Genomic DNA, 27,267 nt, shown 5'->3' on the forward strand with positions numbered 1-27,267 from the left:
CCTGTTTGTGATTATGTTTTGTGATGGTCTTTATATAAAAAACATTTATATGTTACTTATATAAAAGCCAGATCGAATGTGATTTACCTTGATTTATTTACTTATCTTCCTACAGCATAAAGTCACAAGTAGACAACAGAGCTTCCTTTGTTTGATCGACACGGGCATGCTGACAAAGTACATGTGCAATTCTACTTCAGTACGCAAATGACTTTAGCTGCAGGTGGAAGCTCCTGTCGCCCTTTGCACAACTGTTGTTACGGTTCTGCCTTTGTCCAGAAATGGTTTCATAAGCTTTATGACCTTAGTCTCAGAAAGTCTTTCTACCATGGAATGACTGGGATCTTTTCCTGAATAAGGAGTGGCCATTGCATCTTCTGGTTGGGGGAAAGGCCCATTTTAGAGATTAGGCCTAGATTTTAGGAGGTAAGGCTTCATTTGTCATGTTCAGTTCAGATGCTAGAGGTAGGAAAGCCTGAGGCTCCAGTTGGAAGTTTAGACCTCATTTTTGCTTTTTTTTGTGTATTTGTATATTTTAGCCCAACGTAGTACTGCATCCAATCTATGGAAAGGCAAAAATAAAAGCCTTCACAGGTGTCATGATTGACATTTTCTAAATATCTAAATTATGTTACACATGTTTTGGGGGATTTTCATACACAGAGAATTTCTTTCTGATGTTAGTTTATTGATTAGAAATTTTATTTAAAAGTTAATATTTTTTTAATGTCGGGATCAATGTCAATTTGTTTTGCCTCTGTTTTGCGGTTTTCATGTTACATGTTTCCATACGAATCAACTTCATAATGCATTTGTACAGTGTGGCAACTGGTTTACTAGAGTGCCGGTGATCTCCCAAGCTGTTCCTCAATATCTGAAATTGGATAAAATCTACTACCTTTTGTTTGTGATGTTCATGTTGTTTTGGCACTTAACTTCTTATTTATTCCTTTTTGACTTTGAATTTTGGTGAGCGTTTTGGGCTTTGTTGATTGTGTTCCTGAGTTTCAGTTATGACCTGCACATCACTTCTTGAACTGCTTCTTTTGTCCAAGTCTTTTCTCTTAAAAAAGTTTCACTGACTTCCTTCAGTCAGTACAACTGGCAATTCAACTTAAGGAAACATTTTTTACTATAGAGCCACTGACTGCCAATGGATGATGAAGGATACTTCATTATAGTTTGTCCTTTAATGAGACTTTCACATCATCATAGTTTGCAGAAAATAGCACTGTACATTGTTTGAAGTGAAAAAAAATTGGTAGGGGTGACTTTAAGTTTTCTTTATCTGTATACAACTCTATAACAGATGCACCCCAGCCCCATTTCTAAAGTATTACTAAAATATGCCTCTATTTTCCCACCACATTCTGAGGGTTGAAGAGGTATATGTTAATAACAGCAGGGATGAGACAAATTTGTATTAAATTGATTGAGATATACTCACACAGGCACAGCACATGAAAACGATGCAGAAGGACTCCATCACCCCTCCAATTCCAACAACCCAGGTGAGACGCAGAAACAAGATCACTCCAAAGATGTTCTGCAGACAGGGCAGATAGACACCCATGAAGGTGCCCATTCGAGGAGCCTGCAATAGAAGGAGAAAGGCTGTTAATCCCAAACATAGAGAAGTATTATGTTTGGCCTAGAATTTAAGGAATTTAATTTGGAATATTATTATCATGACAGGAGAATTAAAATATGCAGTTTGATAAGTTGTACTCTATATAAAACAGTGATACCTAGAAACAACTTCACTCTTTTATAACAAAAAGATTCCAAACAAGCCTACACGTGAATTTCATGTGATACTACAGTAGACTGATTACACTTTAATCCTGAATATGCAAAGCAGTGTCTGCAGTCATCTTAATGCATTTGTGTACAATACTGTAGAATGAAGATTCCAGAAATGGACATCATTCTAGTACTGATTGCAATGTATAATAATTCAAAATCCAGTAGAATATACTGTATATATTTTCCAGTCTATAAAAGTCTAAGCCATTTTGATGAAAATAAGAAAGCTTGCCTTTACTAGACTAAAACTGTGTTAACTAAGTAACACCCCAATTTGATATGTGAGTAAAAATGAAGAGTCTTTTTAGGGAACCATAATAATTAATGTCATTTTTTTCTCTCTCTTGATTCACATTAATGATAGACAAGCTATAGTCACATTAATGAAAACGGGGCTTTGGCCAAACCTACATGAGTTAGAGGTCCTCCAGACAGCTTCTGCCAAGGCCTACAAGGGAATTTGTATGTGCAAGTAACCCCACATATGACAAGGAAGGGTTTTTGGAGGCTCAGAATCACTGATCTAGATGGCTATGCCCAAACAAAGGACATTTCTGGGTTTCTCTTTAACCAGACTGCTGCAGCTTTCAGCCATGTCTGAACTTGATAACTGTGAAGAGAGCAGCCTAGGATAAGCAGATATTAATGCTTTATAGGCATCTGCTGGCATTAAAATGACAGTGTTGTCAATATACCAGTCCTAAGCACAGGAGCAGATGGGTTGTTGTCACTGAAAGCACATAAAGAGCACCTGACTGAATCAACCTCACCATTTCTGCTTCACTACCCTTCTACTCTAAGTATAATGCTGTTGTTCATGCATGATGCCCTGGTTGCCATCCCCCTATCTCTCTCTAGCTAATTAGTTGCCAACTGAGTTTGGTAATCACGCTTTTTTCTACATATTTGACAAAGATCTCAAAGTTATGGAACCAAGTGCCAAGTGAATTCCACACACTTGAATCCCATTTGCTTTCTTACTCACCCTTTACCCTTCAGTAATGTAAACATATGACCAATCCCATATTCCCATATGTGCTAGTCAGGCAGAAGCAAAATCACCCAAATGGCCAAAGGACATGTCAGCGGTTTTGACTCTGAACTGTTTAATTTCACATAAAATAGAGAATAAGTGAAAAGATAAATTGGTTTGATTTAATATAAATATTTTAGAAAAAATGTTAGACTGGCATAAGTCTTTAAACAAACAGAAGCAACGGCAGGTGTTGAAAAGAGGAATCCTGGGTAAATTCACCTTACCAGCTGCTGAATGACTGGAGTTTTAATTCAATTAACCTGTAATATTAAGATCAAATAAACTATGCACTGGCAATAATTATCCATTAGATGATCAGTTATGTAATTAATTTCTAACAGGTAACACAATTAGTGATTGCAGGAAATTTTACATCACTGCCAATGCAGAAAAATTATTACCTTCTATTTCTAAAAGAAAGGAAAAAAAAAACATTCATGCTCATTTGAGTCTCCATTCAGTCGTGAAGTTGGATGAATTGTGAAAATTGCTACTTACAGTAGCAGAATATTAAGAACAAATGCAGCATTGTTCAAGATATATACGAGGCAACAGGAGTAGGAGCTGGTACAATGAGATCCCAAGGTTTACATCTTTGTCCAATCAGCTAAAGAGCCTTAAAAATAAGGAAGTATTTAAGGTATTTTGAATGTGTGCCCACTGACTTAGTCAGAGGAACAGAAAGACATATACAATATGAAATGGAAGCTGGCACAATTAACTTTTCTCAGCCTCTTTCAGGGTCACTTGTTCTCTCATTAACTTTCAGGTTAGCCTCTTCCCCTGTCCGTAAGATGACCTCCACACTTCAAGCTCATATTCTACTGGCCAGAAATGCCTCTTGTTTAGGTAACCACACATACCAGAGCCATCATCTGACATACCTCAATTATGGGCAAGATGTTTAAATGACCAGGAGCTCAGGATACTATGCTTATGCCATCTGCCTCACTTACACATTTATGCAAATTTCTCTTTATTTGTGAACCCAGTCTTTAAGCCAACACTTTTTATGTTTCCCCAATACTTAAGGACATGATAAGCTTTAAGACCTTGTAAAGGTATGACTTGTAGTGATGGCCATTTATAACCACTAGAGGCTGATACGACTACAACTCTGAATCTGGGCCAGCCCGAAAAGTAATAAAAATGGGTTTATTCCTGTTGTTCCCTAAGTTACTAGTGTACAGGGTAGCATAGCCCCTCAAAAAAGTATAGAGGAGAACAACCAGTCTTGTACCCCCAGTATAACTCAATGGCAGAGGATATATGCAGAAAGACCAGAGATATCCACATTAAGATGAATGGAAACCTGAAAACCTGGCAACCACAAAGAACCTCTTCATAATTACACAAGAAGTAATCTTTAAAAGCCCTTTTTGGCTCGTCTCAAGGTGAACGTGAAGTTGGGAGTTAGCTAGTGGACAAAAAGAGCCAGAGAGTTGGAGAAGCAGTGAGATTTGTTATGTAAGGTGAGGAGAGAAGTATAAGACAATGAGTGAGTAGGCTAGCCTACTCTTATGGGAAATAGGGTTGCTGTTGATTGATTAGTTAGGCCAGAACATGTGGGCTTTTGTTGTTTTACCCTTGTGTTTATTGTATCATTCACTGCTCTTGTTTTTCTTTTGTGTTGCTAATAAACCATCCTTTTTAGATATCTGGTAGTTGAGTCATGGCAACGGGACTTCTTTCTTGTTAGGTAGATACATTTCACTGCTCATCCAAGCAGCTTCGTCAGTCTGAAGAATGTTGTTAGAGACCACAATTTTATCCTCCAGGTTAGTTTCACTTCATACCTGCCCTGATTAGGCTCATTGAGTAAAACAAAGGAAGGGGGAGGTGTGGGTAGATGTAACCATCACAGCTTTTAACAGCCCGTCCTACCCCCATTGAGTGGGTCGTTAAGAGTGGTCCACCTGGTGGAGGTGTGAATTGGGCCTGATTTTCCTGGGGATGGATGAAAGGGCTTATGTACAAAAGGCCAACCAAAGAATCTTTACAAATAAAGAATTTAGAAAAAATACAAACCAAATGATAAAAAGAGCAACTTTAGGCAAAAATGAGTTGCCTAAAAGCCAATCCTAAGCAAACAAGTCCAAAGAAAATAGCAATATTCACAATTCCTTCACAAACAAAATGCTGGGCTGCTGAATCCGGCGTCTTGCTGGATTTTAAAGCTAGAAAGATGACCCAGCATGTGTAAGGTTAGGTTGGCCTGTCACTTAGGGAACCACCCACTAAGAACAAGGAACATAGGCACATTTAACACTAGAATCCCTGAAGTCTACGAAAAAACTTGTAATCTCGGGACACCTTAAATTCCTTTGCACCTCTCTATGAGCATCTTTTGTTTTGTAAATGTGTCCATCAGCACAAGCAGCAAGCAGTCTGTTGTCCCAAAATGGGAAAAAAGTTCTCCCATTTCAAGTTTTCTTTATTTGGGTGTGAGGTGCCTGGAGTTGTATAGGGTAAATAATATATCGTTATTTGGAATACATGCATTTCATGTGTGTTCTGTGTCTACAATGATCTGGGTAAATGTAGGATGACAGGAAATATGAGGCAAGAAATGTTGAACATATCCCTAAAACAGAAAATGCGGGGAAAACCCGGGATCGAACCTGCAATCTCTTCATTTAGAAGCAGCCGTTCTTCTCTCTAACCCACCGTTGCAATTGATAAATGGGCTTCAGTTTTTACATATTGACAGCAACATGTAAATTGAATAATTTCTTTTTCTTTGGTTATATTCTTGAATAAAGGTGCACTCGTTTTGTTATACCTTTTGTGAAAGTGTTTATTTGATATTTGGACTTCAGTCTTCACACATTATACATTTCACGTCAATATTTTATCAACAATTATAATAGGAAAATAATCTCTGTTTTAGATATGTGTTCAACATGTCTTGCCTCACATTCCCTGTCATCCTAAATTTTTCCAAATCATTGTTGAAATGGAACACACATGAAATGTATGTATTCCAAATAATGTTATATTATTTTCCCTGTAAACTTCAAGGCACTTCACACCCAAATAAACAGAATTGAGCTCTGAGAATTTTGTGTCTCACTTAAGGTGCATTGGTGGGGAATGGGATAGCAGGTTGCTTGCTGCCTGTGCTGACTGACACATTTGCAAAACAAAGATGCTGATGAAGGGGTGCGAAGGAATTTAAGGTGGCCTGGCATTACGATTTTTCTGTAGGCTTCAGGGATTCTAGTGTTAATGGAGAAATTGACTGATCATGCATTCATGCACAAATGTGATCAGATTGGCCAGTTTCCTCAATTGACACCGCATGGGTTGTTAAGCACTGTCAAATCTAAACACTAGCATGGCGAATTGCTTGTGGACTGAAATGACTTTAGCTGCAGATGGAATTCCCATTTTACTGATGGTGCCAAGCAGAGTTACGTTGCGCTACAGCAGTCTATTATCCAGCAAAAGAACTGTGAAGAAGCTGTCTGTTGCTACGGTCCTGCCTTTGTCCAGTCTGATAGCGGCCACAGGACATTGTATCTTTGATTGAAAGTGCAACAAACGGTTCCGAGCAGAGCGCTGCTCTTGTGAAAAAGATTGGAGATAAACACCATCACCTCAAAGAGGAAGAGGCAAGTTTGTTGTACCACGTGAATGTCACTGAGAAAATAAAAATGAATAATAAAAAAACAAGCGCTAACTTTTACAAGTAGCCAAAATTTACACCGGGTGTTACAGACTCAAATCAAATGTATGTTTTTATTATATTGTAGAAATAATAACAATAATAATAGCAGCTCGCTACACAGAGTGCCCGGTCTCGAACCAGGGACCTTCACGTTAAAAGGCAGCAGTTATTACCGCTGCACCATTCAAGAATACATGTAAATTCCCTGTCAACTGACATTTGAGCTTGAGTTTTTAACTCATTGACAGCCATATGTAAATCGAATGCTTTTTTTTTCTTTGGTTATATTCTTGAATAAAAGCGCGCATGGTTATTTGATATTTGGACTAAACTCTTCACACATTATACACTTCTTGTCATTATTAGTATAACGTGGAAAAAGTTTCTCCTTTAGGTAGTTGTTCAGCATTTCTTGCATTTCTCGCGTTTCCTTTCATCCTACACTTACCCAGATCTTAATAGACACGGAACACACATGAAATGCATGCATTCCAAATAACGATATACTGTATTATTTACCCTACACAACTCCAGGCACATCACATGCAGATAAGGAGCCTTGGCTTGAGCTGGGAGAACTTAAGGTGGGGGATGGGACAGCAGGCTGTTTGCAGCTTGTGCTGATTGACACATTTATAAAACAAAAGACGCTGATGGTAGAGGTGCAAAGGGATTTAAGGTGGGCTGAGATTATGAATTTTTTCGTAGGCTTCAAGAATTCTAGTGTTAAAGTTAAATTCATATAGTGTTTGATTGACTCATATGGAAGAATAGCTATTAGAATATGGTATAGTCTTATATCCCCTGTAAGTTAATTTGAGATAGAACTTTCTTGCTATATATACAGCACTGTATTAATTGATTCAGTTGTTGTTTAGAATAGGTCCCAGTGCTAGCAGGGATTGAAAGACCCATTTAAAGTAGGAAAATAGGATAAGCATAGTTTTCTGATCATTTAGAAATGGCTCAACTGTAAGTATACGAGGGCAATCCCAAAAGTAAGGTCTCCTATTTTTTTAGAAATACAAACAACCTTTTATTTTCTATAATGTTTACATCATTTTAAAGGTTAAAGTCGATGCATTTTTGAAGACACTCTGGTAGTTTTAGAATGCCCATGTCATACCAGCTTGCCGCCATGTCCTTCAGGAAGCATTGAACCTCATCTTTCACCTCTTCGTCAGAGCAGAATTGCCTTCCGGACAAATGTTCTTTCAACTTAGGGAACAGGTGGTAGTCACTGGGTACCAAGTCCGGACTATAGGGTGGGTGGATGATGAAGTTCCAACCGCTGATCTTTACGCATGTTTTCCTCAACCTTCGTGACTGTCTCGTCGGAAATTGACGGTCTCCTGCATGAACTTCGCCCTTGGTGGTAGCATTCAACAGGAGCTCCATTTTCAAGGGCTGCCAAGCCAAGATTGAGCATCCCAGCAAAGCCGCACATGCTTGTTTGGGGTTGGAGGAAGCACCAATCACAACAGTGTGGCCAACAGCCATATGAACAGTTTCCCTACGTCCCCACCGCTTTGGAGACCTTACTTTTGGGATTGCCCTCGTATTTAAAGAATAAAACAAGATATATAAACTTTAAACATAACTTTTCTTAAACAATAACTTATTTTTCCTTGCTGTATCAATTTTTTCTCTATATTTGTGTGACCTTTTATACTTTGAATTTTTACTAAAGTTTTTAAAAAAAAAGATATTTTGTTTGTGGAATCATTTCAATGTGTCAAGCTTTTGTCAGAATCCCAAAATGAATACTGAAGCTACAGAACTCTGGAAATTTTGGGTAAATGCGGCTACAATTTTTTGTCAGAAAATCTGCCATCTGAAGGCTTGGAACTGGAAACTACCATCTGAGGACACTTGCTCCAGAACTCATCAACGAAAGAAAAGAGCTGAGCTACTGCAAGGTACTGTGCTCTTATCTTCTATCTCTGAGTGATCCTAAATGAAAGCAATCTTGAGAAGATTTAAGAGACTGTGATATAATAAAAGGCATGGTGGATGATTGCTTGTGCTTTTGCCTGAGTTAAGGAAGCCTGGCTGTAAGGAAGCAGTCTGTATTGTTGGAGCATCTTGATTGTGACATAGCTGTTGTTAAGCAGTGGCTTACACGCTGCTGTGAAGATGTCAATGTCCAATCATAGTTCAAGTGAAGTTACCGGGAGTGATATGAGTACGGACTCAAAGCCAGAGAATGTGCTTAAGGATCTTAAAGCTCACATTAAAAAAGACAAGATTGGCATTCCAATCTTATGGCTGAAATCGAAAGCCTTAAAGACACTCCAGAAAATTTCACAGACGTAGTGCAGCAGTTTGAAACATTTCGGGAAACGCGTAGTCAGGCTGAAGAGCTGTATGAAAGAGTAATATCTATGCTAAGTAAAGAAAGTGCAATTAAAAAACAGAAAGCAGCACTCGCAGAAAGCTCTAAGATTTGGGATGAATTTAATGACGCTACAGCAGCATGGCTTAATGATACTGTGACCACTGCTCTTACAGCTCCTTTTTGTGGGAACAGCTGCTGGCTAGCCACGCGAGCTACAAACATTTAACACTAGAATTACAGAAGTCTATGGAAATTCCTTCATACCACTCCATCAGCATCTTTTGTGTTGTAAATGTGTCGATCAGAACAAGCAGCAAGCAGCCTGCTATCCCATCCCACCGCTGCAGCTCAATTAGCAAAGAAGGTTCTCAATGCTCAGTGTTTATCTTGGAGAGAAGTGCCTGGAATTGTATTGGGTAAATAATATATCATCATTTGGAATACATACATTTCATGTATGTTCCTTGTGTACAACAATCTATTTAAACACATCATTAAAACAGAAATGTTTTTCATGTTTTAGTAATAATTGACAAAATGTAGACATGAAGTGTATAATGTGTGAAGCCTGAAGTTCAAATATCAAATAAAACACTTTCACAAAAGGTACAAGCATAACAAAACAAATGGGCTTTTATTCAAGAATATAACCCAAGAAAAAGAAAGTGGGCGAGGGAAGGCTATTGATATGACAGCTTGCATGGTGCAGCAGTAAGAACTGCTGACTCCTAATCAAGAGGTTGCTGGTTTGATAACGGCTGCCTCCCAAATTTACTGTTTTGAGTAGTGAGCTGCTCTTATTGTTAATATTATACAATAAAAACATACATTTGATTTGCAACTGTAACAGACAGTGTAAATTTATAGTACTTGTAAAAGTTAGCATTTTTTTTCAGTTTTACTCTCTCAGCCACAACCCACCAAACCCCTGATCTGACGCTGTTTTCAGATAAAGATGTGGTATTGTTTTGTTCTGTTTGGTCTGCATGGCTCCCCTCTTACTTTCCAGCATATGATGGATCAGATTTTACATCCCCATTATGAATATTCTGGGGTGTATCTCAATGATGTTGTCATTTTTAGTAATGATTGACACTCACATTTGGTACGGCTTCAGGCTGTTCTGGACAGCTTGAGACAGGAAGGGCTGACAGCTAACCCTAAGAAGTGTAAGTTGGGTATGTCTGAAATGCACTATTTAGGTTATTCTATGGGCGGGGATTTGGTTAGGCCTCAGTTAAAGAAGGTGGATGTGGAGCTTGCTTACTCATATCCAAAAACGCAGAGACAGGTTCGTGCCTTCCTTGGTCTTGCCGGTTGTTATTGGAAAATCATTCTGAATTTTGCGAATAGAGCTGCTCCTCCTACTGATCTTACGAAGGGCAAAAAGAACCGCTGTGTTGTCTGGTCAGATGATTGTGAAAGGTTCTTCAATGATTTAAAGTCTGCTTTATCATCGTATGGAGTGGCCCAGAGAGACTATGAAACATTTCTTGACAGCTGTATGGATCCTATGGCCAATGTAGGGAACCGTGACACATTCAACAGAAATCAAAATATCCATATAATAATCTTGAAACTTTCATATTCTTTACAAGTGGCGAAAACATATAAACTTGAAGAAAAAGAAGACAGAGAGGCAGGTATTGATGATCTAACTACTTTTCTACATAAGTCTGCTCTGAAGTGTGGTCAGAGATCAGGAAGTATTTTTACTACAAGTATTTCCGATGCTGCTGAAAAGGGGATTCGGGAAACCTCGGTCAAAAAGACTGCAACTGCTGTCTGTGCATTTAAAAAGCCTTGTGTATTCTGCAGTGGCCAGCGTACTCTTGCTGAATGTAATAAAATGAAAGAACTGCCACATAAAGACAGAACTGACTTTTTAAAATCTAAAGCTTCATACGTTCGTTGTCACAAACTGGGGTACCTTGGTAAGAATTGTAAAGAAAGAATGAAATGTCAGATATGTTCTTTGCACCCAGATATCCTGCATATCAAAAAAGAGGATGGAGCAACATCTACAGTAAAGCTACATCCAGTGTGGCAACATCAACTGAAGGGGAAAACAAGAAGGGAACTTGTGCCTTTAATGAGGCTGGTGAAGAATGCGCAGTGTATGTGGTTCCCATTAAGGTAAAATCTAAGAAGAGTGAAAGTTATGTAGAAACATATGTCTCTACAGTAACAATCTGTACTGAAAGGCTTCAGAAACAATTAAACCTTCCAGGGAAAAGAACACAAGTATTCCTCAAAACCATGGGTAATTATAATGATGATTCAAAAATGCTAACCAAATGCTGTGCGTTATCAGATTTGCAAGTCTGTGGTCTGAATGATAATGCATATACTGGTTTGTCAAAGGTCTATACACAGGTCTCTGTTTCAGTGAACAGAGAAAATATTCTGCAACAAGAGGATATCGAAAAGTGGCCATATCCAAAAGAGGTATGTTTACCCTGTATTGACTCTGAAGTTGATCTTTTAATAGGAATCAACAACCTAGAAATCATCAAACAGTCGTGAATCATACTTAGCCAAGAAGATGGACCTCATCCTGTGAAGACTGCACTTGGATGGGTGGTTGGTGGGCCATACAAGGAGATAGATAACCTCACAAAGCAAAGTGGTAAGCTGCCTAAACATTCAATCAAGCATGTGTCAATATCAGAAATTGAAGATATGTTGCTTCAACAGTTAACACAGACTTCCCTGTGCGCAGCTGTGAAGAGAAAGAGGAAATGTAATAGCCTCAGAATCTGTAAGACCCGGTAGGTGGCCACTATTATTTAAATTTGCCTTTGAAGGATGAAACACTTAAAATGCTGGACAATCACAGTATGGCTGAACAATGTGCCATTGGGCTCAAAAGAAAACTGAGCAAAAATTCAGGTTTCCACAAAGACTATACAGCTTTCATGAAAGACATTATTGAGAAGGGTTACGCCGTCAAAGTTCCCAAAGAAAGCCTGAATTGCAATGAAGGCAGGGTGTCGTAAATCCCACATCACGGTGTGCATCATCCAAAGAAAAATAAGATTCCAGTGGTCTCTGATTGCACAGCCACCTACCAGGAGTCTTCACTTAATGAACAACTGTTAAAACGTCCCAACCTAACTAGCACTCTAACATTAATGGCAGACATTAAGTTAATATTCTCCCAAGTCAAAGTCCCAGATAAAGAGACTGATCTCTTACACTTTTTTTGATGGCCTGAAGGTAACCTAAGCAAAGACCTGGAAGAATTCAAAATGACAGTACATTTTTTTGGTGCTACTTTTTTACCCAGTTGTGCTTCTTATGCTGTGCGTAGAACAGCTGAAGATGCCAGAGATACATTTCTCAAAGAAGCCATTAACACCGTACTCAGTAATTTCTATGAAGATGACTGCTTAAAATCAGTGGCAACAGAAGAACATGAAATAAAGCTGTCAAAGGAACTCCAAGCTCTATGCATCAGAGGTGGATTCCACTTGACCAAGTGGGTGAGTAACAACAGAGCAGTTTTTTTGTCTATTCCTGAAGAAGACAAAGCTCTTGAACAAAAGGACTTAGACTTGAGCTTCCAACAGAACGTGCCCTGGGCATATAGTGGTGCAGAGAAATGGACAGTTTCAAATTTCAATAGGCAAGTCAAGAGTTGCACCATTGAAGTATGTCACAACTCCAAGATTGAAGCTGACAGCAGCCATTGTGGCAGTCAAAATGGACAAAATGATAAAAGATGAGCTTCAAATACCCCTACAAGAATCTACATTTTGGACTGACAGCACCACTGTGCTAAAATACATTTCAAATGAAAGCACCAGATTCAAGATCTTTGTTGCCACAGAATCTCAGTGATCAGATATCATTCACAACCTTCACAGTGGAGGTACGTAACATCTGCCTTTAATCCGGCTGATCAAGCATCCAGAGGGCTAAGCATAGAAAGCTTTCTCAAAAGCACCACATGGTCACAGGGTCCAAATTTCTTACTGAAGCCCAAACAAAATTGGCCAAAAAGACTAGGTCAATTGAATGATTCACTTTCTGAAGTTGATCCAGCAATCAAATTCTGTGCAGTAAACATGACAAACGTATAAGAGGTTACCGAGCCCATCAATAAACTCATCACTTACTTTTCAGAATGGCTACACTTGAAGAAGGCAGTGGCTTGGCCCCTCAAGTTTAAAGACATACTGCTGCACTTAAAAAATGAAAGAAAAACATTTCAACTAGAAGTCAGGCAATCTGGAAGTAATCGAGCAGAACAAAAAACACTCATTACAGAACTCATGAAAAAGTACAAACTGACTTTAAAATCAAGCCCGATTTCTCCAGAAGGCTTGGCTAAAGCAAATACAGATCTTATCTGCTTCAATCAACTGCAAGACTTTCCAGAAGAATTAAAGGCTTTAAAGAAAAATGCTTGTGCTAAAAAGAACAGTCAAATCTTCAAACTTGACCCACTTATGCAAGATGGAATACTGAGAGTTTGAGGAAGACTCAATAAAGCTGCAATGCCAGAATAAGCTAAACATCCTGCAATTCTCCAAACAGTGATGTGTGAAGTTGAATCAATTATCAATAACAGTCCCCTCACAAAGACATCAAATGACCCAAATGACTTGGAGGCACTCACACCCAATCACTTGCTGTTACTGAATACACAACCCAACATACCTCCTGGACTCTTTTCTAAAAATGACCAGTACACTTGAAAATGCTGGAAGCAAATTCAATACATGGCTGATTTGTTTTGGAAAAGATGGTCTAAAGAGTACAAAGTATCTACCAATACTTCAAGAACGTCAAAAATGGCTAACATCTTGCTATATCAATTTTTCTCTATTTTTGTGTGAACTGCTTTACTTTGAATTTTTACTGAAGTTTTTAAAACAAAGATATTTTGTCTGTGGAATTATTTCAATGCATCAAACTTTTGCCAGAATCCTATGTCGCATACTGAAGCTGCAGAACTTTGGTAATTTTGGGTTAACGCAGCTACACCATGTTTTGCTGAGATTGATGTGGAACGTATTTTATGAATGATTGAATTCCATTCCTTGTCTGATATATCGATTAAGGGGTCCCTTTCAAATCACTGCCTAGAGGTGCAGAGTATGAAATTAGAAATATTACTGTTATTCTCTTTATTACTGGATGAAATATTTTCAGTTGCAGAAATATTACTGTTATTCTCTTTCTTACTGGATGAAATATTTTCAGTTGCGGAAAAGACAATTTGGAAAGTTTTCAGGTTACTTTTTACAAATGTCCTCACTTTTAAATTGAAAAAATAAAAATACATGCAAACAAATGGCACATTAAACCACTGCAGAGAGTCCTATGCCAAACACCCTGTTCACATTCCTCAATTTAAAAAGATTTAAGTAGAATGAATTAAGTTAAGGATTTTTCTTAATAGGTATACACATCTGACATATTTTTGATATGATTTCAACTGTAACTCAAATGAAAAGTGAACAGTAAATTCCACAACGGAAACATAATACTTTATAGTTTAAAATATCAAAAAACTACCACATTATCATATCATGAGCCAAGTACTGGAATAATATCATATAGCAGGGTCCTTGTCAATTCACAACCCTATTACGCCCTTGTAAAAAAACAATAATGTGGAAGTCTGCAAAATGAATTATTTAGGCTTTCAAGACACAAGAAGATCACAGTTCAAGTGTCTAAGGCTGCAGTCTTCAACGTGACCCAATCAGGCCCTGAGGAGCTCATTTGTTTATTGCCTAATGACTCGCGCTCCTTGCCTCTTTACTGGGGCTAAGTGGTATGGTAATTAGGTTCTACCCATGCACACTGCCAGATACCCAGATTAAAGTGAAATGTTCATCACTTCAGCTTGAAACAGTGGCAAAGTCACATGGATGCCCTTTCTATTTTTATCACCTGTTCTGACGTGGCAGAGCAGCTCTCTTTCTGAAGAGTAGCCCAGTTTTAACTCTCTCAGCTTCACTCACTGGAACTGGAAATTAGCATTTAAGTAAAGCAAACCAGGAAGCAGGAGGAATTTTATCTTTGACTGAGAAACTCTCAGGGAGTTGTGATAGATGGAGGGAAATCATTTCCTAATTGCATCTCTTTTCAGATCAACACTCCACAAAAACATATCATTATAAACAGACAGAAAGAAAGATGAAAAACAGAACAAGTGAGTCAATAACTAAATAATAAGCAACCTGTACATGATTCAGCAGCAGTGCCATCTGTGAACATCAAATGCAAAGTAGGGCATTTATGACACTTCAGCTGACTCTGTGTTATTCCAACACTAGAGGCCATTAACTAACCTCTCCGTACAAACAGCTTTATCTATGGGGCTGCTTATACTGCCCCAAATGAAGCAGCTGCTATTTGTCTTGCCAGGCTCATGCTTTCTCTTTTCAGATCAAATGTAATAATATAAAGTTAAGGTCAAATCAACTTTAAAGAGTAAGCAGGAAGCAATTCAAAACATCTGCTGTAGCTCAAGAACAAAGAGTAACTTGGGGGAGCTTTAAATTGGTGGACTAAAACTTTAAGCAGTTAGGAGTTACTGTATGCACCAAGTGTGCACTTGATTTTGCATATGTATGTGAATTGCCATGGACTCACACTACAAAGTTTGATGAATTGCTCTGTGGTAACTGCTAGTGGCCAGCCATGAACCCTCAACATCTGGCTCATAAACAATCTCCTTGCATCTTGAGGTAAAATGAGTGCTCCATTAGTCATCCGGGTAGAGACCATCTCTGAACACTGCGAGTGGACCAGCTCCTGGTGACAGCTTAACTCACTCTCTCGGTCATCTCCCACCTTTTTTACTCAGCATTGTCTCTACACTCCACCTGTCCACAGTGCACATCACATTCTCACCACCAAGTAAACTGCCATGGACTCACACCATGAAGCATCTCAGTTTGAAGAATTGTTCTGTGGTAACTGCCAGCGGGCAGCTGTAAACCCACAACAACTGACTCAAAATCAGTTTCTTTGCAGCATGAGGTGAATGGAGGGAATTTCTTTAGTAAGCTGTGGAAAGATCATCTTTGAGCACTACGAGCAGAGCGCTTTATGGTGACGTCAGCTGAGCTATCTCTCTGTGTCAGCCTCCACCTTTTTGGTGCAGCATCACCACTAAAGCATTTAGATCATACCCCGAGACAGACTGGCATCTTGCTCATGGATCTTTCATGTCTTCTGGCTAATGCTGCTCAGATAGCGGATACTCATGTTATGATTCTGAACAGGACTAAGCATATAATACAGTGTAAATGTTTTGATTTGAGCTCTAATTATGATTTAAGAACTCAACAATCACTAGACCAGGATCGTGTTGTCTATAAATGATTTAGCATAGGGCTCCTCATGACTATGTAGACAAACTTCTCAACTGCCTTATCTCAACACTCTGTGCAGTTTACCTCGAGCAAAATTACTAGCATCAGTAGGATAAAATTATCCAATAATGAGAGAAACAGCAAATTTTTGATTCACATACAGTTTTGCAAAAGAGAGACTAATGACTCTGTCATTTTAATGACAGAGACAAAGTCTTTTCAAGACAACAATCAATTTGCTTACTGTGCAAACAGGAGTGTGGAAGATTTCTGCTTGTTATCTTACATCAAATCCACACCTCTCTTGATCAGCCTGGTTCATATGTCAGAGCACTATTTTTGGATTTTTCATCAGCGTTCAATATCATACAGCCTCATATACTGATTGGGAAATTGAACAGTATGAATGTAAACCCATTTATTACATTATGGATTCAGGTCTTTCTTTAAAATCGTTTACAGACAGTTAAAGTACAGGACACTTTTTCAATAGTCATTCATTCAAACACAGGAAGTCCACAGTGGTGTGTCTTATCACCATTACTGTTTACTCTGTACACAAGTGACCTGAGACAGAACAATGACCACTGCTCCTTTATCAAGTATGTGGATGACACCGTGCTCATGGGATGCATATCTAGGGAGGATGAAAGCCACTATCTAAATCAAGTGGACTGTATGGTAAACTGGTGCAATAAAAACTCTCTCACTCTGAATGTAAAAAAGACCAAAGAAATGATATTTGATTTTAAAAGACAGAAATCTGTATGTTCACCCATTGTAGTTCTGGGGGAGGTGGTAGAAATAGTGACTGAATATAAATGCTTAGGAGAATCAGAATTAGAATATCTTTATTGTCATTGTAACAAATACAACGAAATTAGGTGCAGTCCCTGAGGTGTCAAAATATAAATGAAATATAATTAAAAAAAGGATAAAGGATAAGAAGAAACATTCAACATAAGACCTTAATTGCACATGAACACTATTGCACAAGATGTCATCTATTGCACTGCTGCATTGGAGGTGATTAGGTGGCATTCAGTGCCCTAATAGCAACAGGGTAGAAAGTGTTATTCAGTCTATTAGTCTTTGTTTTGATGCTCGTATATCTTTTGCCTGATGGCAACAGTTGGAACATATCATGAGCGGGGTGTGAGGAGTCTTTTAAGAAATGTTCTGCCTTCCTGAGGCAGCAAGAGCTGTGCAGTTCATCCAGAGAGGGTAAAGAACCGATGATCTGCTGGGCAGTCTTTTCGATCCGCTGAAGTGTTTTCCTCTGCGCTGTTGTGCAGCTGGAAAACCACATGCAGAGGCAGTAGCACAGGATGCTCTAGACAGAGCAGCGATAGAAGGACACCAGCAGTTTTTGGGGGATGTTATTTTTCCTGAGTACTTTCAGGAAATAAAGTCTCTGCTGAGCCTTCTTCGCCAACTCAGCTGTGTTCACACCCCAGGACAGGTCTTCCATGATGTGGACTCCCAGGAAGCGGAAGTCTGACACCCTCTCTACACAGTCCCCTCCGATGTAGAGTGGTTTGATGACCGTTTTCTTTTTCCTGAAGTCCACAACGAGCTCCTTGGTCTTACTTGTGTTCAGGAGCAGGTTGTTGTCAGTGCACCATGCTGTCAGCCACTCCACTTCGTTCCTGTAGGCGGACTCATCCTCCCCAGAAATGAGCCCCACAACAGTGGTGTCGTCTGCAAATTTGACGATGGTGTAGCTGTGGTGGGCAGGGGCGCAATCATGTGTGTACAGCGTGAAGAGCAGGGGGCTCAGCACACACCCCCGAGGAGAGTGCTGATGATGACGGCTGAGGAGATGTGAGGGCCCACCCTAACCCTTTGTGCACGGTCTGTCAGGAAGTCTTTAATCCATATACAGGTAGAATATGGGAGTCCCAGGGCTAGCAGCTTGCCCACCAATCTGTGAGGGATGATGGTGTTAAAAGCAGAGCTAAAATCAATAAAGAGTAGATGTGTGTAGCTGCCCTGGTGGTCCAGATGGGACAAGGTAGCATAGAGAGCAGCAGCAACAGCGTCCTCAGTAGACCTGTTAGCCCCGTAAGCAAATTGGTGTGCATCAAAGGTGGAAGGGATGAAGGACATGATACGACTCCGGACCAGTCTCTCAAAACACTTCATCAACACCAGGGTGAGCGCTGCTGGCCGATACTCATTCAGGCAGGTTATGGTTGATTTTTTTGGTAAAGGGAATAAGATGGAGGATTTCAGACAGGGAGGGACTGAGGCCTGAGACAATGACAGGTTAAAGATCTTTGTAAAGACCCCAGACAGCTGCTCTGCACAGCTCTTCAACACATGTCCAGGGACACCGTCGGGACCTGATGCCTTCCTAGGATTGACAGCCTGGAACGAGCGTCTCACCTCGTGTTCCTCCACCCTAATGGAGGGGATGATGTTGTTGTGAATTGCTGGTGTGTGTGTAACAGCTGCCTCTGGTAGTTCCATCTCAAAGTGAGCAAAGAAGTGGTTCAGTTCCTCTGCCATTGAGGCGTCACCATCAGCAGCTCCATGGCTGGTCCTGTAGTTGGTGAAGTGCTGGACTCCCTGCCAAACCTGCCTGCTATTATTACTGTCCAGGTGCTCCTCAATCCTTCTCCTGTAGTCCCTCTTAGCCTTTCTGATGCCTCTCTTCAGGTTGGACCGTGTCATGCTGTAGTGAGCCTTGTCACCACACCTAAAGGCAGTGTTCCTTTCCTTTAGCAGCCGCTGAACCTCTCTTGTTATCCAGGGCTTCTGGTTTGGATAGACACAGATATGTTTCTCCTCTGTGACAGTGTCAGTGCAGGTTTTGATGTAGCACAATACACTGTCAGTGTAGAGTTCCAGGAACTAACCTAGATAAAAATCTTAACTGGAATACTAATACAAAAAAAAAATTCTCTAAATGCAACCAGCGCTTGTTTCTCCTCCATAAACTCAAACTATTTAATGTAGACAAGGACCTCATGTTGTCCTTTTATCGCGGTCTGATCCAGTCTGACATCACTTTCAGTTTCATTGTCTGGTTGAATAGTCTGACAAACCAAAACTCAAAAAAGCTCCAGCAGATTACAAAGTATGCAGCTAAAGTTATTGGGACTGATGTAGATGATTTGTCTAGTGTGTGTCAGAGAGCAATGTTAAAGAAACTGGAAATCATCTCAACTGATGACAGACATCCATTACATGTAGAACTAAACTTCAGTAAATCAGGAAGGATAGTCGCTTTGAAAACCCACACAAATCGCTCCAGAAATTCCTTTCTTCCTTTGCCATACGACTTTTCAATAAGAAATATCGGAGATAATGATTAAGGTTTTGATATATATCCTGTAACCTTTTTTTGGTGTAAATATGCATTATCTAACTGCCTCACCTTAACCTGTCTTGTTCTATTTGTTTGTTTTATTTCATTCTGTCTGTTATTAGATGCAACTGAGAAGGCAAATTTCATGTTTTCTTGTGTAAACATGACTAAATAAAGAAACCTTAAAGGCAATTTTGCAAATGTAAAACAGATAATTCACTAAAGAAATTTTGGGGGGAGTTTTAAACATTTTTTGGGGTATAAAACATAGAATAGGGCACCCTGAATGCTTGCTCAACAGCATCTCGACAATATATAAAAACATCTCAAAGTCTCTTACTTTCGAAGATCCATATGAGCAAAGCATTCAGTCGTTCAACTTAAAATATTTCACTGATCACTTTTATCTCATGTAATATTGCACAAAATGTATCCAGGGCAAGATTCAGCCTGTGAACGTTGCAGTCTAGCTCCAGCCTTTTTATGGTCCTGTTTTTTTCTTTATTTTTTAGTTTGACTAAGAAGTCATGTGTTGTACAAGTATGACTTGATTGTATGCAACACTGTTTTCTCCATTTTTGGGAATCATAGAACATGTCTGACGTCTAAACAAAATATCTACACGAGACAGAAAGTGAGTCTAGTGATTTTTTTAATAGACATCTCCATTTAGAAGACTCACACGGATTTAAAGCATGTAAATGCTTCCAGACAGAACTAAACAATTCTTTCTGCCTGTGTCAATGTCGCAAATTTTGCTGGAAGCAAAACACAATTGGTTTTGTGTAATTTTTTTTTCGCACAAATTGTTGTGCTCAGTACTAAAACTAACCCGTGTAACGGCTTTCTCAGGTTGCTTTCTAGTAGTTGAAAAAAAACAAAACAAAAAAAAAATGCTGACAACAGAAGGTATATTTTGTGGATTTGGGGGAGAGGGAGAGCTTCTTTTAACTCATTGCCTAATGCTGTTGTAATTATTATTTATTGACCAACACATTATTTTTTGAGTTTTAATTAATTTTTAATGATTTTTTTCTAACATCTTGATAATGATGTAATTAGGCACTATTCTGAACTCATTTCATTATTTCTTTGTTGTTGGCAATGGAATTTGTTATCGATCACATGATTCTTGGTGATGCGGTGTATGACGTGATAGCATTGCTGCAGCCCATGTATCCTAGCTTTTGGCTAAAATCAAAACTATTATGTATTGTTTTCATTCATTTCATTTTCTTTTTAGCTTGTTCTCTGAACTTTGCACTAACCACTGAAAATGATTTAGTATTTACCCTTAAGTTTAGTTTGCTAGTGTTTTGAATATGAGGCCAACAGACCCCTGGCTGAATCCTTGCTACAATTTGACTTCTCCCCAAGGAAATTCAAACTCCTTTTGTTTCTCGTGACAACTCTACTCCAGTCCATTTCTGGCCAGGCTGCTAGCCAGTGTGATCAACCCAAATGCAGAAATACATCCACACACAATGTAAGAAAGTAGTGCAGAACAAAATGCTTAAATATTATAGCAAAATAATACTTATCTTGACCGCTAATGCTGGTCTAATTTGATATATACAATTAATCTTAAATTAAAGGAGCATATCATTGTCAGAGTAAGAAATTATGATACAACTGGAGCACTGGGCATTTAATTGGTTGTTACTGACGTTTTGCTCTTCAGTTTTGTCAGAATGGCTTGGTTCTGAGAAAAGGCACAGAGGTTGGATGGTTTGATGACTTCCAACAAGACAGCACTTTTGTTATAGACAGTACGCAAAAAGGGAGCAGAAGCCAGCATGCTTAGAATCTTAGCCAAATGTTATTTATAACAATGATTCCAACAAATGGCACAATTGCTTCATCCCCCTTTTCCACTCTCTGTGAAATATTCCATCATGTTCTTGGCTCTATGGAAGAACTCCAAGACCATCAGCTGTATTTTGTTTCCAGCTTGTCTCTGGATGTTTACATTTCAAAAGATCCATTTCACTTCTCATACATTGTCATACATTGTCTATTTCATACAGTATGTATGAAAGCTAAAACAGTATGTAAATATGACAAAAATAACATGTCTGCATAAGCACTTAAAGCATTAATCATAATGATATACTAATTAATGATTATATTTGCTACATACACCATTCCCTAAACATATATTTCTCTTGATTATTACACTAAAATTAAGATAATGGTGCTGCTGTACTGTCATACTTCATACACTCATGGATGAGGTTATACATAAAAAATACAGACAAAAGAATTGGTTTACCAGAAAAATTGTTCAGAATAGTAGTACAAAATATTCACTAGTTATCCACAAACTTGGAACGTGAGATCTCTGTGGCATCGGTTTATAAACCTGTCATGCCGATTACATCACCTGATGTGACTTTTAGGAGTCACTTCCCTAGCAACGGAAAACCAAAAGTAAATAAAGGCGAGCTTCAAAAGGGCGACCTCAATTGGGCGCAGCGAATAAAGGCAAACGCAACAAAATTATTACAGAAAATTTATTAGATAAAGGCAATGATTGAACGTATGAAAAGGCAAAAGCAAGAATATTAAAACATTCGCTCAATTGAGGTCGCCCTTTTGAAGCTCGCCTTTTTGAAGGATACCTACCCCCCCCCCCCCCCACTGAATGTGTTGCTATATATTGCCTTTGATTCTTGTAAGTCTAAGCATTATCCTCTGATGAAGACCCCTGATAGGGGTTGAAAGCTCAGGAATAAAACTATTTTATGATACGTGATTCGTTTTTTTCTCCCTTCGTGGATCTCCAACTGCATATATATATATATATATATATAGTCACACTCGTGTGTTTAGGAGGCAGCTAAAGGGCTTAAATACAGGTAGTTCCATGACCAGGGGGTGGCAGAGTGCACTAATTTTCCCTCTCGATCTTTTACAGACCATTCTAGGGAAATCCCACCCGGCTCTGGGGCAGCCACTGACGTCACTTCTGGTTCCGGTCTGGATGACATCACTTCCGCTACTGGCCTTTAAAGCCGCCATCTTGCTAACTGGAGATGAGTTCTGTTTTGGACTCGGTTGAATGAGCATGTCTCTGTTTTTTGATAACTTTAGCAGCTGTAATCGATTAAATGGGTGGCTGCCCCAAACCTTCTCGATGTCTTTTGGCCGTTTTTCTGACTATATATATATATATATATATATATATATATATATATATATATATATATATATATATATATATATATATATACAGATATATGAGAGAGAGACTAGAAAAAAACTAAAACGTAACAAAATCATAACACATCCACTATGCCAGGGTTGACAGGGTAAGAGTGCTCACCAAACATCCACATTGGGAAGTCAAATGTGCTGCCTTCTTGTCTCCATGTTTTGACATCTGAGTACTTTGTTGGAAATCACCAATCCATCTAGCCTTTAGTACTTTTCTCTGAAAGATGTGCTGTATGCTCTATATGTTGTAATGGTAGCACAGTACCGTAGTGTTTGCTTCCAATCACCTATGCAGGGTGATTAATAAAAAATATAAACACTTTCAAAAATGCAATACTTGTTAATTACATATCTCATGAACATGTAGTCTAGACTATTTGGAAAGTAGCTGTCACAGTTTTTCTTGATCTTGCAAATGTTCAGTAGGTGTTCCAGGTGTCACACAGCACATGTCAATCTTGTGCTGCATATCCCCATTATTGGTTGACATGGGGAATACATACAAATTTTGAAAAAATACAGGTATCTATGCAATTTGGTGCGTAATACATGTTCATATGATACTTAGTTACTGAGTAATACACTTTTACTGTAACCAACTCTTTTTGATTCCTTTGACTATGGATGTGGGGAAGCATTTCTGAATGTGTCTCTATGGCTTTCTCTGGATATGATGCACATAATAAAGATTTGTAGAATTAGCTAACCTGCTATTCTCATTTGGCCAGGTACAGTACATCTGAGTAGTTGTGGTCTTCAATGTACTAGCGCCTTGCCCATGAATGCATCCTGATTTGCAACCAGTGCTATCATATTAGTATGTAAAGAGAGATGCATTACAATTACCGTATTTTTTGCACCATAAGACGCACCTGACCATTAGACGCACCTAGGTTTAGAGGAGGAAAACAAGAAAAAAAATATTCTGAACCAAATGGTGCACTAATATGTTTAATAAAATATAGCAGAATAATATTTCAACCATGTAAATTCAACAGCAGTATTAAGAAACATCATCACTATCATTAACAAATAAGGAGAGACTTTAAAGTTCAAGCACTCTTCTAGTTTTATGGAAACCCCAAGAAGTCTTCATCGCTAGTGTCAGAATTTATTAAGATCAGTTGCTCACAATCACTTTGCAGGAGCACATACCTATCATCACGTGGCATAACCTGTCCAAAGCCACCAGGGGACAAAGCACGTTTGAACCAATGCTCCCTGAAGTTATATCGCCAGTCTAGTCCCATCTGTATTTGTAATGCCACAAAGCCCTTCATCTCGTGTTTTGTTGTGGGTTTCCAGTTTGAAAAACGAGAATACGGTGCAAGTACAGCCCTCGATTCAAGAAATTGATCTGCATACCTGTTTGTCTCGTCTGACAGTAGCTGAAAGGCAGCTTCAGGAAAGAACAGCCTGAAGTAGTCCAGCGGCTGGTAATCTGTCGAGTCCAACAGCAAGCCATACTGTCTTGTGAAGTCCGGTAGCCAGTTTGGCTCCCACAGATCAATGTCTAGGTATTCCTCCCACGCGAACCTTGCCGTAGGTGCATCGGCTGCACGAATGCGTTCAGCTGGCGCGGCATCGGCTGGTGTCCGATCAGCTGATGCCGGCTTCTCACTCTCTTGTTCGATCTCCTGATCACTCTCAACAAAATCAGATTCTGAAAAATCAGAGTCCGACTCAGTGATAATGCGCAAAACATCGTCTGCTGAGTATTTTGTTTTCTACACTCGCTTCGCTCCCTCGTTAGATGTAGATGCCATTTTGCCTTTGCTTATATTTGTTTACATTTTGCAACTCACGCACACGCAAGGATTAGATGCTGAGTCAATGAGTCTAACATTCCTCCAAGCACAGAGGGAATGCCTGTAACGTAACAGTGAGTTTTGTCGCCCTCTACCCCTGGATGTTGACTTTTGTCAGGTAATACACATCATGGTCTGTGACGCAATATTCGCTCCATAAGACGCACAGACATTTCCAACCTTCTTTTGGGGAAAAAAAAGTGCGTCTTATGGTGCGAAAAATACGGTAATTAAATTCAGAAAACAAAACAGGAGATGGATGATCACTGCTCTTTGCCCCCATCACCAGTTACTTTTATTTCCTACCCAGAGGTAGAGAAAAGCCAAGCAAAATGACACCTTTTATTGGCTAACTAAAAAGATTACAATATGCAAGCTTTCGAGGTAACTCAGACCCCTTCTTCAGGCGAGATGTAATCAGGGCCTGAGTTGCCTCGAAAGCTTGCATATTGTAATCTTTTTAGTTAGCCAATAAAAGGTGTCATTTTGCTTGGCTTTTCTCTACATTCATAATGGCTAACACGGTACAACACCCTAGTACTACCCAGAGGTATAATTAGTCATACGTCTGTGTTCATTATCAAATGATTGCTTACCACAGGCTCTCTTTAAAGAGAATATAAGAAAAACTTCAAATGTCCTGATTATCATACAAACATGCCAAAAATATGGACTAAAGCTCTAACAAATAGAAGGTTTGTGCCTTGAGCTACTGACAGATAAGGCAAAAGGACTGACATGTATATAAGTTTACATTAGTAACGTCAATCCTTCAAATCAGGGGATTACACATCTGTCCTAATGCCATTGAATGAGCGCTACAGCAAGACACAGACCATCAACAATAAAATGGTGCAGAGGGTTAGGAACACATCATATTGAATTGCTTTGAACAGGGACTGATAAAATAGAATTTCCTCCCCTTTGGTTTCAGCTGAAGCAATAAATACAGTGGAATTGAGGACATTTCAAATCTGATAGGAAGTCTTTCTCATTAGGTAAAACTGGGGGAGAATGAGATCTAACAGGACAAATACTATGGGGCTAAAGTTAGAAAATAGTAGAAGGTGACAGGGTTCAGATCTTAAGGCATTTAGAAGGTTCAGGTCGCTGGAGGCAGACAGCAAAGGGTGCAGCTGGATATCTTAATTTGAAAGCATCACATAAAAATGTGTGAGATTCTGTCAAGATCACAGGCTGACATGGATTAGATTCCAAAGATCGCAAATGAATTCTTACACATCATGTTCACATTCAGTTCACTTCATCACTGCTTGTGTGTAAGCCTTGGAGTAACACATCTTAAAAAGAGTTGCTAATCCACCATCAAAAAAATGGAACTGAGGGAGCAATAAAACATCCGTGATTTCCACATTGGTCAGCCATGTTGTCAACTAAGCACAACATCTGAAGGCAAGTGGGTATATTTTGTGAAGTTGGATTTGGGTGGGCAACAGGTGAAACAAGAGCTATGAAGAGGAATAGATATTATCAACCAGGATTAAAGGAACAAAAAAGAGGCCAAAATGACAAAAAAAATACTCAAAAGAAAAGGCACAGGCAAAATTTAAAAATCTAAACACAAAGGCTGAAAAAACTAAACATTATTATTATATAAACATTATTATAGAAATAATTTAAAGTAGAACAGCAAAAGCCAAGAAGTGTGTTAATTTCTCTTGGTTGCACCAAGGTAAGCAGTGGTCATGGGTATAAGCCCAGGGCAATACCTGGTCTCAGGCTACCGCAGGAGCAATGGAGGATGCTATCGACTGGTATTCCTGAGGTTCTGCAGGAATCATTGATCCCACATGTTTTTTCAACGAGTGATTTAATTGGCTTCGACATTTCAGCATCTAAATGAGTCTGAACTCTGGAGGTGAGTCTGGAGCAAAGGACCATTTGCACAGTTTGAGAAAGCGAACAGAAAGAATAACAATCTGTTTTAGGCTTGACTGCAGATAAGAAAGGAAGGGATCCATCCCACTTGAAACATGGTATTCTGTTATACGATGCTTCATTAATTAATTTGCTTCTCTACCTTTTTATTATCTTGTTGAAACCTATTTGGGTTTTGTTACATGGAGAATATACTTAGACTATTTTTTTTTAAGCGTATGGGTGTTGCCCATTTTCATGAATTGCTTATTAGTTTTCATAGCAACCCTCCAGTAATTAGTGGCATGTGACATCCTTACAAGATGGTGTAACAGGTGATCATTTCCATTTGATATCTATCTGAGATTGTGGATATCAAACTTAAAATCTACCTTATTTAGTGAGTTCTTGTTAGCTTAGCTTTTGATGCTTCAGCATGTTTTTGACTATGATTTCTGTCTTTTTTTCTGGGCTCTGGCAGTTTCCTTATTGATTTTTTGGGTTAGAGCTTGGCTTCATTCTTTGACTCAGTCCCATCTTTATATCCCTAAAAATGTTTTGCTGCTATTACCCTGTTAGCAGTACATAATCAGGGAAATCTGAATATTAGACTTTGCTCTATTTTGGTCATATGAGCTTTTCTTTGCATTTTAGGTGCAAGACCCCAAGAAAATGCTCATTCAACAGTACACAAAAGTTCCTCTTCAACATCCAGTCAGTCAGTTCTAATATGGTGTCAACAGGATTCCTGAGGTTGCTTTTCAGTTGTGCTAGTGGCTAACCAATGATGATAAACTGTGCTAATCTTACAAAGGAATTTTGAAACATTTCTCATAATAAGGAATAAGAAACGTATGCTGACTTC

The 27,267-nt window shown here is 38.9% G+C and overlaps 1 protein-coding gene across 2 annotated transcripts in view; it reads right to left on the bottom strand.

Annotated features, from left to right (window-relative positions):
* Positions 1-27,267, bottom strand: part of slc12a5a (solute carrier family 12 member 5a) — a 924,478-nt gene that overhangs the window by 157,622 nt on the left and 739,589 nt on the right. For both annotated transcript variants that reach the window (XM_051932831.1, XM_028811864.2), the window contains exon 4: positions 1,448-1,594. In XM_051932831.1, coding sequence (XP_051788791.1) covers positions 1,448-1,594 — 147 coding nt within the window. The remainder of the gene's footprint in view (positions 1-1,447; positions 1,595-27,267) is intronic.

This window comes from Erpetoichthys calabaricus, chromosome 10, assembly GCF_900747795.2.
Source record: "Erpetoichthys calabaricus chromosome 10, fErpCal1.3, whole genome shotgun sequence".
NCBI lineage: Eukaryota > Metazoa > Chordata > Cladistia > Polypteriformes > Polypteridae > Erpetoichthys > Erpetoichthys calabaricus.